The sequence below is a fragment of the Pseudorasbora parva genome, chromosome 8, assembly GCF_024679245.1.
Source record: "Pseudorasbora parva isolate DD20220531a chromosome 8, ASM2467924v1, whole genome shotgun sequence".
Taxonomy (NCBI): Eukaryota; Metazoa; Chordata; class Actinopteri; order Cypriniformes; family Gobionidae; genus Pseudorasbora; species Pseudorasbora parva.
In genome coordinates this window covers 5,136,503-5,152,206 of record NC_090179.1, presented here as the reverse complement: position 1 = coordinate 5,152,206, position 15,704 = coordinate 5,136,503, and the positions used below count along the sequence as shown (strand labels likewise).

The 15,704-nt window shown below is 39.2% G+C and overlaps 1 protein-coding gene across 3 annotated transcripts in view; it reads right to left on the bottom strand.

Annotated features, from left to right (window-relative positions):
- limk1a (LIM domain kinase 1a) overlaps positions 1-15,704 on the bottom strand; it is a 105,104-nt gene that overhangs the window by 48,737 nt on the left and 40,663 nt on the right. The window contains exon 1 of one of the 3 annotated variants that reach the window (XM_067449974.1): positions 14,539-14,766. The exons of the other annotated variants lie outside the window; for them this stretch is intronic. Within the exon in view, the coding sequence (XP_067306075.1) occupies positions 14,539-14,744 (206 nt within the window). The 5' untranslated portion in view covers positions 14,745-14,766. Of the gene's footprint in view, positions 1-14,538; positions 14,767-15,704 lie in introns of those variants that run through there. 3 annotated transcript variants of the gene reach the window in all.

Sequence of the window (15,704 nt, the reverse complement as noted above, 5' to 3'; positions counted from 1 at the left end):
GGAGTAAATGAAAACAAGTGAGTGTTTGTACATCAGTTGTACACACTTTTTTTTTTTTTATGAGTGAATGAGTGCACTAAATAACGTCCACTATGGTTTCGGAAACCACTACAAAATAGTGCCCTATTTGAGGGTATAGGGAGCAATTTCGGATTCATCCCATGTCTTGTGCTTCCCTTTGCGAATGTGTCATGTTCTGATTGGTTCTGTATTAATTCGGGTTGTTTATTGGTTGTCTTTGTCATGTGTTCCCACAGTTCCTGTATATAAAAAGCCAATTGTTTTCCATGTTACTTTGTTGTGTATTGATGTTGTAACCTACTGTTGGTGAGTGCATGTTTTGCCCAAGTTTTAGGTCATGTTGTGAAGTCATTGTTGAATTTGTTCATGTTTGGATATATAAATAAACTACACATGGGTTCATCACCAAGCTTGTCTCCAGTGGATCCTTACGTAACACGTTGTTCAAACGTACACCGATTACATTACTTTCCCATCACTGTTGCTTTGATTTTTTGTAAAAATAAATAAATAAAAAAAATACACATATATATATATATTTCCGTAGGACAATGAAAAATACAACTATATACTGAACGTGTCTGCTTTGTGAGAGCGCATTCAAAACCGATTTCAATAGCCGCTCCATGATACCTCTGCCCCACCCAGTGTGAACATTTCCTCACTGTGACATCCCTTCTAACAATGGATAACACCAGGAAACCAAATGGCACATTAATGAACATGATAATACTGTTATAACTCAGTTTCTTTCATGTTCCTCAGGAGCCTGAGCGCAAGCTAAACACATGAGCTTCATCATGACATCAGATGATCCGTCATGCGGTGTCATAACAGCAGCCAGAGGCTGATATCTCACTGTCCTCTGGATTGATCTGATCAGAGCCTGAGGGAGTCCATCTGCCTCTCCATGACCCCTGCCAATCCATCATGCCCTCTGAACTTTGACAGGAGCAGAAGAACACCACCTCCTGATCTAAACCTACAGCTGAAAGCCTCCCAAAATCAATGTGTGTCAAGATAATACATGTCTTTGGCTCATTATGACAAAAAGGGGTAAGTGAGTTGTTAATCAGCACGACCATCAGTTCTAGCACAGTCTATTTTGCAAATCTTCATCACATGAATGGAAATCAGCTGATTAGAAGAAGAGGCAGTGAACTTGAACAGTGAGCATTACCCTCTGACATACACACCACTGGACCTACATGAGAACACAATGAGTTCAAGGAAGGCAAGAACTAAACTTGTACACACTGGAAGTTGCCATTACTGTTACTGTACATATTTTACAGTCATTACTTTAATACACTTGGCAAGTGTTGAGTCGTTCCTGCACTTTATCTCAAATGTTGCCATCATTAAAGGATTAGTTCACTTTTAAATAAACTTTTGCTGATAATTTACCCACCCCAGGTCATCCAAGATGTCCATGTGTTTCTTTTGACAGTTGAAAAGAAATGAAGGTTTTTTAATGAACACATTTCAGGATTTTTCTCTGTATAATGAACTTCAGTGGCCCCCAAACGGTTTCAGTGCAGCTTCAAAGGGCTTTAAAAGACACCAGACGATGAATAAGGGTCTTATCCAGCCAAACGATCGCTCATTTAAACAAAAAATAAAGTTTTGGAAGCACAAATGCTCGCCTTACTCTGTTCTGCAACACAAAATCCTGGAATGTTTTCATCAAAACCCTTCATTTCTTTTCAACTGAAGAAAGATAGACGTGGACATCTTGGATGACATGGGGGTGAGTACATTATCAGCAAAAGATGATGTAAAAGTGAACTAATCCTTTAAGGAACTGCAACCAGGAAATGCATTTGCCCTCATAACAAAGGGCCATTGACTGGTAACCATGTAAAAGGCTTTATTAAACCAATTCCTGTTTAGATTCAGTGATCGGCACAGGGCAGAGTGGCCACAATGAATGCAAATAAAGAGGATTATTTTTAGACGGAAAGAGGAACTGCACCACTTCTACTGTTCTCATCTGGGAAAGGTAACGAATGCTGATGTGTCCCCTAATTTACCTGTCGTTAGGGAGAAAAGAAGTATGATTATGTTTCAGATTTTTTATAATTCTTTATAAAAGCACATGCAGTGCTGATAATAACAAGAGTTTGAAAGCCACAGCCCTGAACACCATTTCCCCAGACAAGATACAGTCACTATTATAAGCTATAGAACTGAGCCAAAGACCGACCACTCCTTACATTACTGTCAAAACAAACAACGCCATCTTCAGACAGTCTGGGAGCGGTTCCTTCCTCAATGATAGGGTGATATTCTCTGTGGTCCTTCACTAGAAGCGCGGCCAAACGCTGCTCGCTCAGGTTTGATCAAATCACACAGCGACAGTAAGACGTCTGAATGAAAGTGAAGTGTTCGTCAATGTTCGTCCATTAGACTGATGAAACCAATCCGGTCCGGCGGACGTGGGGGATGCTGGGTAATCCATGATGTGCGATCCCCAGGGCTCTGTTATCAGCCTCTAATGATGAAAGCGGAGACGGACAGGATGCTGTTAATCATCCCCTCCATCCGTCTGACTTCCCCCCCATCACAGCGGGCTCTCACACATCTCTAACATCTCTCATCACTTCATTAAAGCAGATGGTCACTCCGTTCAGTGCTCATCTGCTGATCGCGGCCCCGGGTCAGGAAAGCTAAACAACACCAGACAGTAATGTGGCATTACCGGGACATTTTGGATGTGGAACCATCTCAGAACAGCATTTGGGGTTATGTTTCATTAATCAACTATCAATTTGTCTCCAATGGTTCGTATGAAAAAATAATTGCAGACTAAATGATTTCCAGCCTGTAAAATGAATAAACATTTGGTCCTGGAAGAATCTGCTCTGAATTCATATTTGATTCCACTGCCACATAATAAGAAACCATCTGATAATCGTTTTTACCAATAGACTGTATCAAACGTAGTGTCCTAGATGTCACCCGTAGGTTTCTGAGAAGCATTTTTGAAGCCCAAAGTGGGCAGAGCCAGCCGTCGCCATCTCGGAAACGCGTCACTCAATAACCTTAATATAACTTAAACAGATAAATAAATAAAACAAATTTACCCCCTCACAAGTCATCATGAAGGGAAAATTAAGCTACATAGACCTAAACCACTTTTTGTGTGCCATTTTTTCTGCTGTAGGCATTTTAACATGGGGGTCTGTGGGATTGACTCTCTTCTGAAGCCTGTTTCTAGCGGCCAGTCGATGCAATTTAAGGCACCTCTGTGTTGGATTCAAGAGAGAGAATGGACGGTTGACGATTGCTTGTACTAATATTTTTTTTCTGATATTTAAGCACATCTGATTCAACTAGGAAAGAATCGAACATTAGGAATTGCACAAGATGCCATTACAGCACTGCGTATGAGTGGAAACAACACAGAAACACTAACCCCTTTCACACCGCATTCCCGGTAAATTACTGTCAAATTAGCAGAATGTGCTGTTCACGCAAGCTACGGCATTCTGGCTTTTTAAGAGAACGTTCACACATCCACAGCAAAAGTTGATCTTTACACTGCACGCCGTCGTCATCGTCATTGATCCGCATGAGGAGAAGGGCTTTACTTTATGACACTGAAGACTGGAGTGATGGCGGAGGAACATTCAGCTTTACGTCACAGAAATAAATTATATTTTAAAGTATATTAAAATAGAAAACCTTTTTTTAAATGGTGATAGTGTTTTTTTCTGGATCAAACAGGGAACTGGTCCAGTTTTCTGATCAGGACAGCAACATGGCGATAAACACAGCTAAAAAACAATCTTGAATCCCAAAAAACAGAGTTTGAGCAAACTAACCTCAAACTTAACTTGCAAAAATAAAAATATACAGACTTTCGCATGGTCACAGGAATTTTTTTGCATGCTTACACATTACAGTTTCTGCTTTATGTATACTATAACCTATTTCATTCGTGTGTCACTGCCTATGGCTTAATAAAGCTGTATTTGTTTCTCGGTCATCACAGAGGATGTGTTAAAGCTGGCATAAGGCCGCGATACAGAAATATATCAAGGCATACTAGGACTGCACGATTACAAAAATCATAACTGTCGATTATTCCCTTGAAATTGTAATTGCGATTATTAAATTGTAATAATCACAATTTACATTGAATGATGTTTTGAATAGCTTTATAACATATTTTGAAGCCACTGGAGGCAATATTTTTATGTACAAAAAAAAAAGCTCCAAAGTTCCTCAAAAAGGAAATCCGGCAGACAATCGATACTTCCAAAATATATCAAAACTTGTTTATTAGGAATGTTTTGTTCTCATGACCTTCATCAGGCATTTAAAAATAAGCTTAGAAGATTAAATAAGATTAAAACAATAGGAAGAAGAAAAAATAAAAGTGGACTTCTTTTTGCTGTTGTTTTTTTTGTAATTGAGCCTTTGATCGATTACATAATTGTGGCATCCGTTATTGTAATCATGATTAAAAATTTGATTAATTGTGCAGCCCTAATCCATACTCTCGCTTTCAGCAGTGATGCACAAATTACATCAGTTATAGTTTAGGAAAAAACGAAAATTGTAATGTGTGAGCATGCAAAAAAATCCTGTGCGCACGTGAAAGTCTGTATATTTTATTTTTGCAAATGTCCCTTTAGGGGTTCCGTACATTTTAACATTAATGTATCCAGTTATTCCAGTGAAGTAGTTCTTCACTCTTTAACTTATAAAACACCTAAACCAGAGCTTAACATGAATACACTAATGCAAAGATTATAGACTCAGCTGTCATTAATTCTTCTCCATTTGAAAATATTAGATTTATTTTGCCTATTGTTTATATTATTATTGCTGATGATGGATTTTTTAAATGATTTGTATTATTGTCAATTAAAGATGAAATTTAGCAAAAAGGTAAAACACTAAATAATAATAAAAAAATTGGTGCTCCATAACAGTTATATACAAAAAAAAAAAAACGATGATATATATATATATATATATATATATATATATATATATATATATATATATATATATATATATATATATATATATTAGTTGATTTCTACACATAACACTGTATCTAGCATCAGGAATATGACCATGGTTAATAACTCTAAGGGTCTCCTTGACATCTATCATAGTGAGCGAAATGACAGTAAACTACATGGATGAATAATGATACTCTAATTCAGCCGTACACGTTTTGAGTTCTGTCATTTTAATGTCTTCTTGTGATGACAGAGGTGACGAACAGCCACAGGTTTCCCACAGGTTTATTCTAGTCACAGTAACTGTAGTTAAACAGTGTTGTGGTGGAAACCATGACAATACTGAGTAAGAGATGAAGTAAAGAGGGAAAGGCAAAGATAAGGAGAGATAAAAACAGCCTTTCCTCGTTCCTTCACTCACACACACACACACACACACACACACACACTGCATCACACTTTAGGGGTTGATCTTGCCGCCACCTTCAGTGGGACGTTACAGCGTGGCTCCATCAACACTCCCTTCTGATGATCTAACCCTGAGCGTGAGCTCGCGGTGTTCAGCGAGAGCGGATCGGCGTGAAAAAGGCCAACTGTGTCAAGAGTATCAGTTTCACTTTGACTCACCATGGAACCGCAAATACACACGCGTCCCACCGGGGAAAGTTCTCTATTTATCACAAAAGCTCAGAGGGGTTGGAAATAAACTCCCCATTTACAGTAACCACTCCACAAAACAACCAGATTTTTACATTTTCTGAAGATAAAGTGTGTGATGTTTGCCTGTGATCGCCGGCATTGCCATGTGGTTACCGGTATGAGCAGGGGCGTAACTTTGTTTTAAAAAGTGGGTGGGACAAGAATGGGGGGTGGAGGGTTTAATACAATGATGTGTACAATAACCACTGCAGAAAATAACAGCATTACAACATCCAGAAATCTATTTCAATAGTACACAGAGCTCATGTTTAGCATGAACAACGTGATAGTTTCATCCTTACACCTACTATACACGTTGAATTTACTTATATAAGATGTGTCGAGTGGGAGAATTTCTTTGAGTAAATACACTATTTGAATTTGTCACTGTTATATAATATTTATAGGTGCAGTTTAATTAATAATGTTATGTTACATTTTTAAAAGTGTATTATATAAGGGGAGCACATAAATGTGTCTATCTATGAAGGGCCTGAATAATTTTTTTTAGTGTAGCCTAATAAAAGTGATGTGATGATAAATGCAGTCGCATGGAGCGCTTGAGGTCGATTTTGTTAAGCGCGTCAGAAGTCAAATTCACCCTTATATATATATATATAGACAGATAGACAGATAGATAGATAGATAGACAGATAGACAGATAGATAGACAGACAGACAGACAGACAGACAGACAGACAGACAGACAGACAGACAGACAGACAGACAGACAGACAGACAGACAGACAGACAGACAGACAGACAGACAGACAGACAGACAGACAGACAGATAGATAGATAGATAGATAGATAGATAGATAGATAGATAGATAGATAGATAGATAGATAGATAGATAGATAGATAGAAAGACAGACAGACAGACAGACAGACAGACAGACAGACAGACAGAAGGTGAATTTGACCTCTGACGCGGTTAACAAAAACGTAATTAAAACATAACAAAAATGTATTATTATTATTTTTTTTTATCATTAAAATTAAAAAAGTGTTCATCAATGATTCTATATCAAGAGCAGGGACACGTGTGTGTGTGTGTGTGTGTTTTGTTTCATGATTTCACTCCACAACGCCGTTAAGTGATAGATTGAAGCGCTTGAGTGTGTGAAGACGCTGAGAGAGAACTGATAACAATGAGCACTCGCAAATACAACACTTCTCTTATTTAACACAAACGATGATGATGGACGCAGGCAATATTAGTTTTCCTCATTCGGCATTAATAGTTTAAAAGAGAAGAACACTCTTGTAAGAAAAAACTGAATGACATGAAAGTGATGCTAGAGACTCATGTCCATGTGTCATTGAAATGTGATCGACGAGTCGTTGTAGGCAGGAAGTCTGTCCAACTCTGATCAACGGCTGTGCTATACAAAAAAAAAAATACAAAAACCCCATGAGGCAGTTTGTGTTTTACCACTTCAGAGACATGGAGGAGGGACACACTGGGTGATGTCATCACATGAGAGCAGTGATGTCACGCTGGGGGCGGAGCATCCGAAGCCCCACAGGAATCCCGAATATGTGGTTGAGCAACAGTTCAGATCACAATGGTTCTTTGTTTGAAAGGAAATAAAAATGTGCTCATGTAGTAATGCCATCTAGTGCTTCATCTCAACTGATCTGGCCACACACCAGACGATTAGACTCTCCTCATCAGCATAAAGCAGAGCTTCACTATAGGAACAGAGCCTGTTTGGCCATGTTGTGCTCTGCCCTCGCGGTCTCTTTAACAGTATTAGGCGTGTTTTGCATTTTGGGGGCGTCTTGTGGGAATCGTTTTGCTTGCCAGCACTTTCTTTGTGCTTACTAAGCCCTTCCCAGAGTGCAGTGCACAGTCTGTCCATCTGCAGAAAGAATGAACTGTCCTCATGTTGAGCGGAGACCAAAACGATCCCACAGAAGACGGACAAACTTCAGCAGACAAGGAGAGCATTTGACTGAGGCCAGAACGAGACAAACTGGAACCAAGCAGCCCTTTCATAACCCAGCAGATACAATCATTCATAAGAATCATAATAAACACAAAAGCAGTGTTTATCGGCATAAAGCACAAGATACAGCGGATATGACGACACATCAGAGTTTACCCTCCAACAGACCATCCTCTCTCTGTCCACCGACCTCATGTGTAAACATTATGGGAAGTGAAAAACAGCCCAAGCACGATATTCTTTCTCCATTCCTGATTTCTAACACACACTCACAGCGTTCGGCTGGTCAGAGCAGAGACTGAAGCGCTGTGTGTTTTTCCATCAGCTCCAGGCTCATTCGCATGTAAATTGTGAGCTTACTTCATCCATTAGATCGAAAGCTCTGAAAAAGCCCATACATGTACTCGCCCATAGAAGAAATCAGGACAGAAGTGGCTGAAAGTGGACAAAAGAGACGGATTATGTGTCTCTCTCGTCTAAATGTATTTTTCTGAACTGCGGCGATGATAGTCTAATGAACGTGCACAGAAGATCAATGGCCAAGGTCAGGAGTTTTGTTAAAGATGCACTAGAATGAAAAATGTAATTAACCTTGCCATGGTGAAATAATAAGAGTTCAGGACATGGACATCACATACTGTGAGCCTCAAACACCATTGCCCTCCTTTATATGTAAATCTCGTGAATCAAAAACTCCACAGAAAAAAAAGTGCTTCTCAACATAAACCCAACCGTGACGTAAGCGTTGGGGATCATTTATATGCACGCCCCCAACATTTGCATCTGTCCAAACATGTGCATTGTCAGGCGGAACTGACGGAGAAAATAATCAAAACAAGCTGCTCGCATGGACACACTTCATGTTCAGGCTGTTCAAGAGACGTGAGGACTTTTCTACCCTTCCCACAGATAAACAATGTCAACAGTCATGGTTGATGTTTATAATCCGATACCACAACAATTTAATTCAAGATTGTTCGTTTGTTCGGCCCATTTCAAGCAAGCTTCTCTCAGCGTCTTAAACTGAAGAAAGTGGCAATTACAACTGTATTCCTGCAAGCAGTGAGTAGCGATTTATCCACTTATTGACTGTTTAAACAATTTCTGATTAAATTGAAAGTTTCTTAGAGAGACCGCATTGTCTAGATAACTCAAGATGCTACAGTAACAATAGGAAACACCAAGTACCATACCAAACTAAATAGTGTGTCTAAGGGTGCTTTCACACATGCCTCATTTAGTTCGGTTGAATCGTACTAGAGTTAGTTTCCCTCTTTGGTGCGGTTCGTTTGGTCAGGTCTGAAAGCATCAATCGCACTCGGGTGCGCACCAAAAGCGGACCAAACAAGCGTACTCGGTACACTTTCAAACGAACTCTGATACGGTTCGTTTGTGGTGAGAACGTGATCGGACCTCGAACAGAACCAACTGCAAAAGTATTGATCATTTTTGGACTGAACCAGCTGCCGTAGTTAGCTGCGCTGACATTGTGTGCATGACATTATTACCTGATAGATCGTTGGAAATATTTTCGGGAAGATGAGCATGTCAGTTAAGAATAATTAATGCACGCCTCCGCTTGAAGTGACGAGCGATGGGCGCTCGCCGTCTGCAGTGCATTAGAACATTGTTTTCACGTCGCATCCGCGCTTCATTATAGAAATGTATTGTTTGCATACTGTGGTTAATACACACAGTGTAGTAGATTATGGCCAGGGACAAAACTGGCAACCTCTTCTGTTGAATTTTCCCACACGTAAATTCTGACCAATCGAAAAGCAGTTTAGGAAATACGCCATGGCCAATGAGTGATGTGGATGTTGACAAAGGGTAACATTATTTTATATTACAAAATACAACCGTAGATACTTTGCTTAGATCGTTCACTCGATCCTTCTAGCAAACATCACCTTTTCCACCATATAAATTAAAACTATATTCATTTGACAAGGCTATTGATTTAGTAAAAATATAGAATGAACTGCCCTCATGTATAAATATATTTATATTTTTGAGAACTGAAGTATGGGGTTTCCTGTGATGTTTTTGCCTATTTGTATTTCAGATTAGGCTACATCACAGTCACCGCAGCCTACATTGTGGCTAACGTCATATAAATATGCAATATCGTTGACGAAAAAAGACAAGTCTAAAATGTAGACTGAATGACACTTTAAGCAGAACATCTCAAATGGAGATTGCTGAAATGCAGCTTACTTGTTTATTGGTGTTTTCAGATCGTCCGTGCGAGAGAGAGAGAGCTTACATGAATATGGTTGCCAGATTGGACATGTTAAGATAAAACACCGGAGAGTATACGCGTTATTTTTTTCACAGAAAAGCTCTGTTTGGGGGATTTAATTACTGAAATCTGGAAACAGCATGAACGTGAGCTCTCTCTCACGCGCAGATGATCTGAAAACACCAATAAACACGTAAGCTGCATTTGATCAACCTCCATTTGAGATGTTCTGCTTAAAGTGTCATTCAGTCGGTCTGTGTTGTGTCAGGACTCACGAGCCGCTTCACTGAACTGCTGTGAGCTGCTGAAATAAGCCAATCAGAGCAGAGCTCAACATTAATATTCATGACTCTTCCAAATAAGGCAAAAACAGAGCATTACATCCTAGGGACAATTTATAGGGTTGTAAATGGACCTGTAAAACTGCATCTGGACAATTTTTGCCCTTAAATAAGCCACACACCCTCTATGTAGATATCAGAGAACAATTTAACATATTGTTTCAAATCATTCTAGGGCACCTTTAAATAATACATTACATTTGGGTTTGCTTTTCACCAAACCCTATCCTATATAGACCAAGAACACTTGTATGGCTCCTGTCGCAGGGGCGGAGCCAGACGATGTAAACATTCGGGGCTTAGCCCAAACTTAGGGGGGTCCGGGGGCATATTCCCCCGGGGAGATTTTTTTTCCATTTACATCAGCTAAATGCACTATTTTTCAGGCTGTTGGAGTTAATAGAATGCCTAAAAATCTATATACTATCTGGGAAAATAAGTTACTCAGTAAAAAAAAATTCAGCCAGTAGAGCCTACAACCTGTTTGGTATTTAACTGTTCTCCAGCTGTAGTGAATCCAAAACACCAAACATGTTAAGGATGACTCATTTTAACTCCTGGCAAATAAAAAAGGCAACCATTATCTGACTATTTTTAAGTTAGCCTGCATAGGTGAAATTGGAATTTGGTGTAAACATCATTATTAATCTTTAGAGTTCAGTTTGGTTTACTTTGCTTAGCTGACAGATTTGCTACATCAGAATCCATGACCAATCAGATGTTGTTTTCGGCTGCAAACTTTCGCGGTTGGTTAGTTCTACAAAGGAAATGCCCATATTTGGATTAGACAGCGCTGTGTGTGAGACTGAGAGCTTTATAATGACACCAGGCATGACATGTTTCTGTGAATGGAGACGGCACGGGAGCTCGCGTTAGAGTAACTTTGGATGATTTCAGGTAGAAATCTAAAGGCGCACGGTGACAAAGTATAATGAAATAACCACCTTAAATGTGTAATGTTGCCTTTTTTATTGTGACATGAAAGCTTACATGTTAAGGGAGTAAACTGGCCCAAAATCTCAAAATTGACTAACGTTATGTTTTCACCTGTCGTGTCTCGCCTTAATAAGTAAAGCCTAACGTTAACTCTAGCTAGCCAGCAATACAGTCATGTAACTCAAGTGTTACAACAGCGGATTCACAAACCTGTAACACGCTCGTCTGATGCATAATCTCTCTCTGGCCGGTGAGGTTTAGTGTTCCTTTAAAAAAAAATATGTAGTGTCCATGTTAACTATAGTTAACTACGACGCCGGTGAAATACAAAAGCCCGCCAATCCCTGATGACAACGACGAAGAAGATGTATATTCTTCTTCGTTTGTTTTTATTGGCAGTTGGCATTGGCAAACAAGCTGAGTGATGTGCGACAGTGCCGACTGCCACGCACACACACACACACACGGTAAAGGAGCTTTTGTTTCATTTTTTGCCGCTCCAGTCTGAAAGACTGAGAGGAAATGAAACAAAATTATTTTTATTTTTTTTGTTTTACAAAAAGATTCGGGGCTTTTGACAAAACATTCGGGGCTTAAGCCCCATTAGCCACCCCCCCGCTCCGCCCCTGTCCTGTCGCATCGGACCATTCTGGGATACTTTACGAATACTTTCAAAGCTTGATGCTGGTCGCTATTTCACCGCCATTATATTTAGGCAAGAACGAGCGGGACATTTGTGAACACTTCTCCTTTTGTGGTCTGACAATGAAAGAATGACATTAGAACAAGAGCAAGGTGAGTAAACCATGTCTTCATTTTAATGTTAGGGTGAACTATCCCTGTAAGAGTCTTTGAAGTGTGAAGAAAGCATCAAGCTATGCAAATGCTGACATGATCTGCATATTCATCCTTCAAATAGTGTCTCTTCCACTGATCACAGCAAACGGCTTTACACACTCAGGTTTATAGTAATCTGCTCATCGGTCTCTACCTCCAACCTGTTCTCGTTTAGTTAGTTTATTATTTATCAGCATTCATCACCCCATTGGATCAGTATTTCCTCTTTATTACTTACGTCCCTGGACTTTTGTTTTGTTTTACTTACTAAATACTCATGCAATTTTAACTATTTGTTTGCTTGTGTGATCCTCTATGTTACGAGAATGTGTTCGCTGTGACAGTAAAAGGGTAAATGACGAATAATGATTACAACTTTTTTAGGACTTTCTATACTGTGAGTGTTTTGTATGTAAATGCAATTTTATGTGCTCATTTTAATAAATGTAATTTAGTGAGACAGATGTTTTTCCCCATGAAATCAATTATATTTCTAGCATTATTGGCATACACAAATGTACTGATATCCATAATTGGAGCTCAAATAACTCTTAATGGAACTGTGTGTAAGAAATGTATTTCAGTGAATCATAAAATGGCCCTGATATGTCACTAGGCATTAATAAATCATGTTCATTTCAAATACTTCTATCGCTGACAGCAGTAGTCCGGCCAGGATATTGTCATTTATAAAGTTGTTGTTGCAGCTCAACTGATGTTGATGTTGTCATGTTGTGTTTTGGCCTGAAGCTCCGCCCTCCACCGATCGACCAATCACGAGTCAGTAGTGCTTCTGCATCCGGGTTGCCAGATCTGCTCTAGTTACCACAGCTGCAGATCTACAAATATTTCTGCCGATCCTGCAGACAATCTGGCAACCTCGAGTAAGGGGGAGGGGGATACACCTGCAGTACCAGTTTTGGCCACAATCTTACATACACTTCCTTTAATGTAACCAATGTGGGATTTCATAGAGACATGGCTTATTTTTGGCTGCTAATAACTCAATTCAGAACCAAATAAATAAATACAAATAAAAAAGCTGGAAAATGTTTCCAAATGTTTTCCAATAAAGTAAACCAGACTTGTTTTATCCTTAACTCAACAAGAACAGAATTGTGTAATCTAACACACAAAATTATAAAAATTTAAAAATGGGTTAAATTGTCTGTGTCGTTGACTCGTTGTTAGACTAAAGGACATCTGCAATGTTTTTCAGGATTGCCGTGGAGTCATTTAATAGTGTATTTAAAAATGTATATATTTTCAGTATTATAAATATGCTTTAGATACTAGAATTGGCCTGCCACGTCATTGACCCAAAAATGAACTCAAGTAAAAACATGTCAGATCTTGTTCTACCTTAAATCCAATATTAAGTAACAAATAAATAGAAACATTTAGAGCCAAAAACCACTCACACCTCGACTAAAACATGATTTTACGTGAAATTACTTAAAATACTTCCACATTCTACGAGTTTGAATTTAATACCGACTGTATATCAATTTGAGCACTACATAGTAAAACATGTTTTTAAAACATTTTGTAGTGTAAAACATTGTTTATAAGTTAACTGTTATTTAACATATAGAGAAAAGATTTTAGATGGTTTCACATTATAACATTTTCTGCAAAATATTGCTTTTTGCATGTAAAACTTCAAATTACTGTAAAATTTGCGGTAAAAGGACATCACGTATGTTTATATTCCACTAGACATTACTACATACTGCAGTACTCTAGAGGTTTAACAGGATTTTACACACACAAATGTGTGCTTGTTGCGGGTAACGTTTCCTAATTGCCAGCAGTTGCCCCTGTTGTTTTCTATCTGTCTGCGCATGCGTCTGCTCTCCTGCTAGAAGCCACACACACACACACACTACAGCACAGATCAGCAAAATCACACAGTCAAACGTAGCTACACTGGCTTGAAAAGCTGCTTTTTTGACATTATGGTGATACTGGGAGATCAATGCAATCCTGTAGAAAATAAAATAATGTCAGTACTAGTCACATTGATAAGTGTTTATGAATTATTAAATATATTATATGAAAATATTAACCTCATAAACTCATCTGTTTATCTCAGAGCAGTACAGTATAAAACTCTCAGATTACTGACCAGTCCTACTATTCTGGATGACTAGTAAAAATGAGTAGTCATAAAGGAAAAGCTGCTCACATGATGAGAAAGGACACCGCAGCTGACAGGCTTATCAAACTAGTTGATAAAGAGCTGAAGACACAATGCAGTACTGTATCAAAAAAAACTATTGAAGGGTTAATCACATCTAACTGAAACCTTTGGAAAAAACATGAGTGAAACTACAGGCGACACACACCCTTCCTAACTGATCATCAGATGCACAAACGATGAGAAAAAGAACTTCAACGAAAACGATCCAGGTACAACGACCACACAATCCGAATTCACATCAGCACCGATCACGTGAATGCAAAAGAAGAGCACTGCGCCAGCCTAAAAACACTGAGTAAACTGTGTGAAGGTCACCGGCCAGACTTACTTTCTGCCTTTAAGGCGACGGTAGCGCTGGTTTCTGCAGGAGATCATCTGCCCCCGCAGAGCTCGCACCGTCTGACGGGCTTCAGGAGGATCGCTCATGTCTGAACGCAGCTTCTCTCGACACAGAAGCGTTCTGGGCTGCGGTCGATCATTTCCTGTGCTACGAAACACACACTCGCGCTTCCTTGGGAGCCACTGTGACCCCATGACACCAGCTCTCTATCAGCAACACATCCGGTCTCCCAACAGCACTCGCTACAAACACCAAAAACGCCAATTTTTGGAGAGTGTACCGCTGTAGAGGCGGACAGAGTACACAGCTCCATTACTTGAGTGAAAGTACAGATACCCCTTGCTAAATTTTACTCAAATACAAGTACTACAGTCAGATGTGTACTTAAGTAAAAGTACTGAAGTTCTTGTTTTTAAAATTACTTGAGTATCAAGAGTACATTTTCTAAATATTGCATTACTAATGCCACATTGCTTATATTTATGTACAGAAACGTCATACATGGAGTTATGAAAAATGTTAATGTCTTGGAGAATGTAAAAGGAATTGAAAGTAAAATCAACCTTTTTACCATGTTGCTTTATTTAACATTTCTCACTTGCCCACAAGGCAATAGCACAATACCAACGCTCTGACAAACCTCTGCTAGAGTTAAGGGATTTTTTTTGCAGCCATATTTGAACCTGACGGTGTTAAACACACCGCATACTCAAGATCTCCATGGGTCGGCACATTCCCGATGGACCTGCTGCGTCTTCATCCATTGTTTAGTCCATGGTTTCGTCTCTTATCTAAATCTGACCATGACGTTGACTTTGGTTGAAAGCTGAAGGTGATAGCCGATAGGCCGTCCCAATCAGTGGCGCCTGCACAATCCAATCACATTTAAGAGGAAACAACAAATTGACCGTTTCCGAGATTTTAATTTTTTGTAAATGTTTTAGATGTAACGAGTACTTACGGTTATGGGCAGAAATGTAGCGGAGTAAAGAGTACAATTAATTCTCTTTTTTACAGATCCCTCATAATTGTACTTCAGTACTGTACTCAAGAAAATGTACTCCGTTACTGTCCGGCTCTGGTAATTAGTGCTGCCAATAGCACTGGTACCAGTTGGTATTAAAACAAGTTGATGTACCTGCACTTCTGCAGTA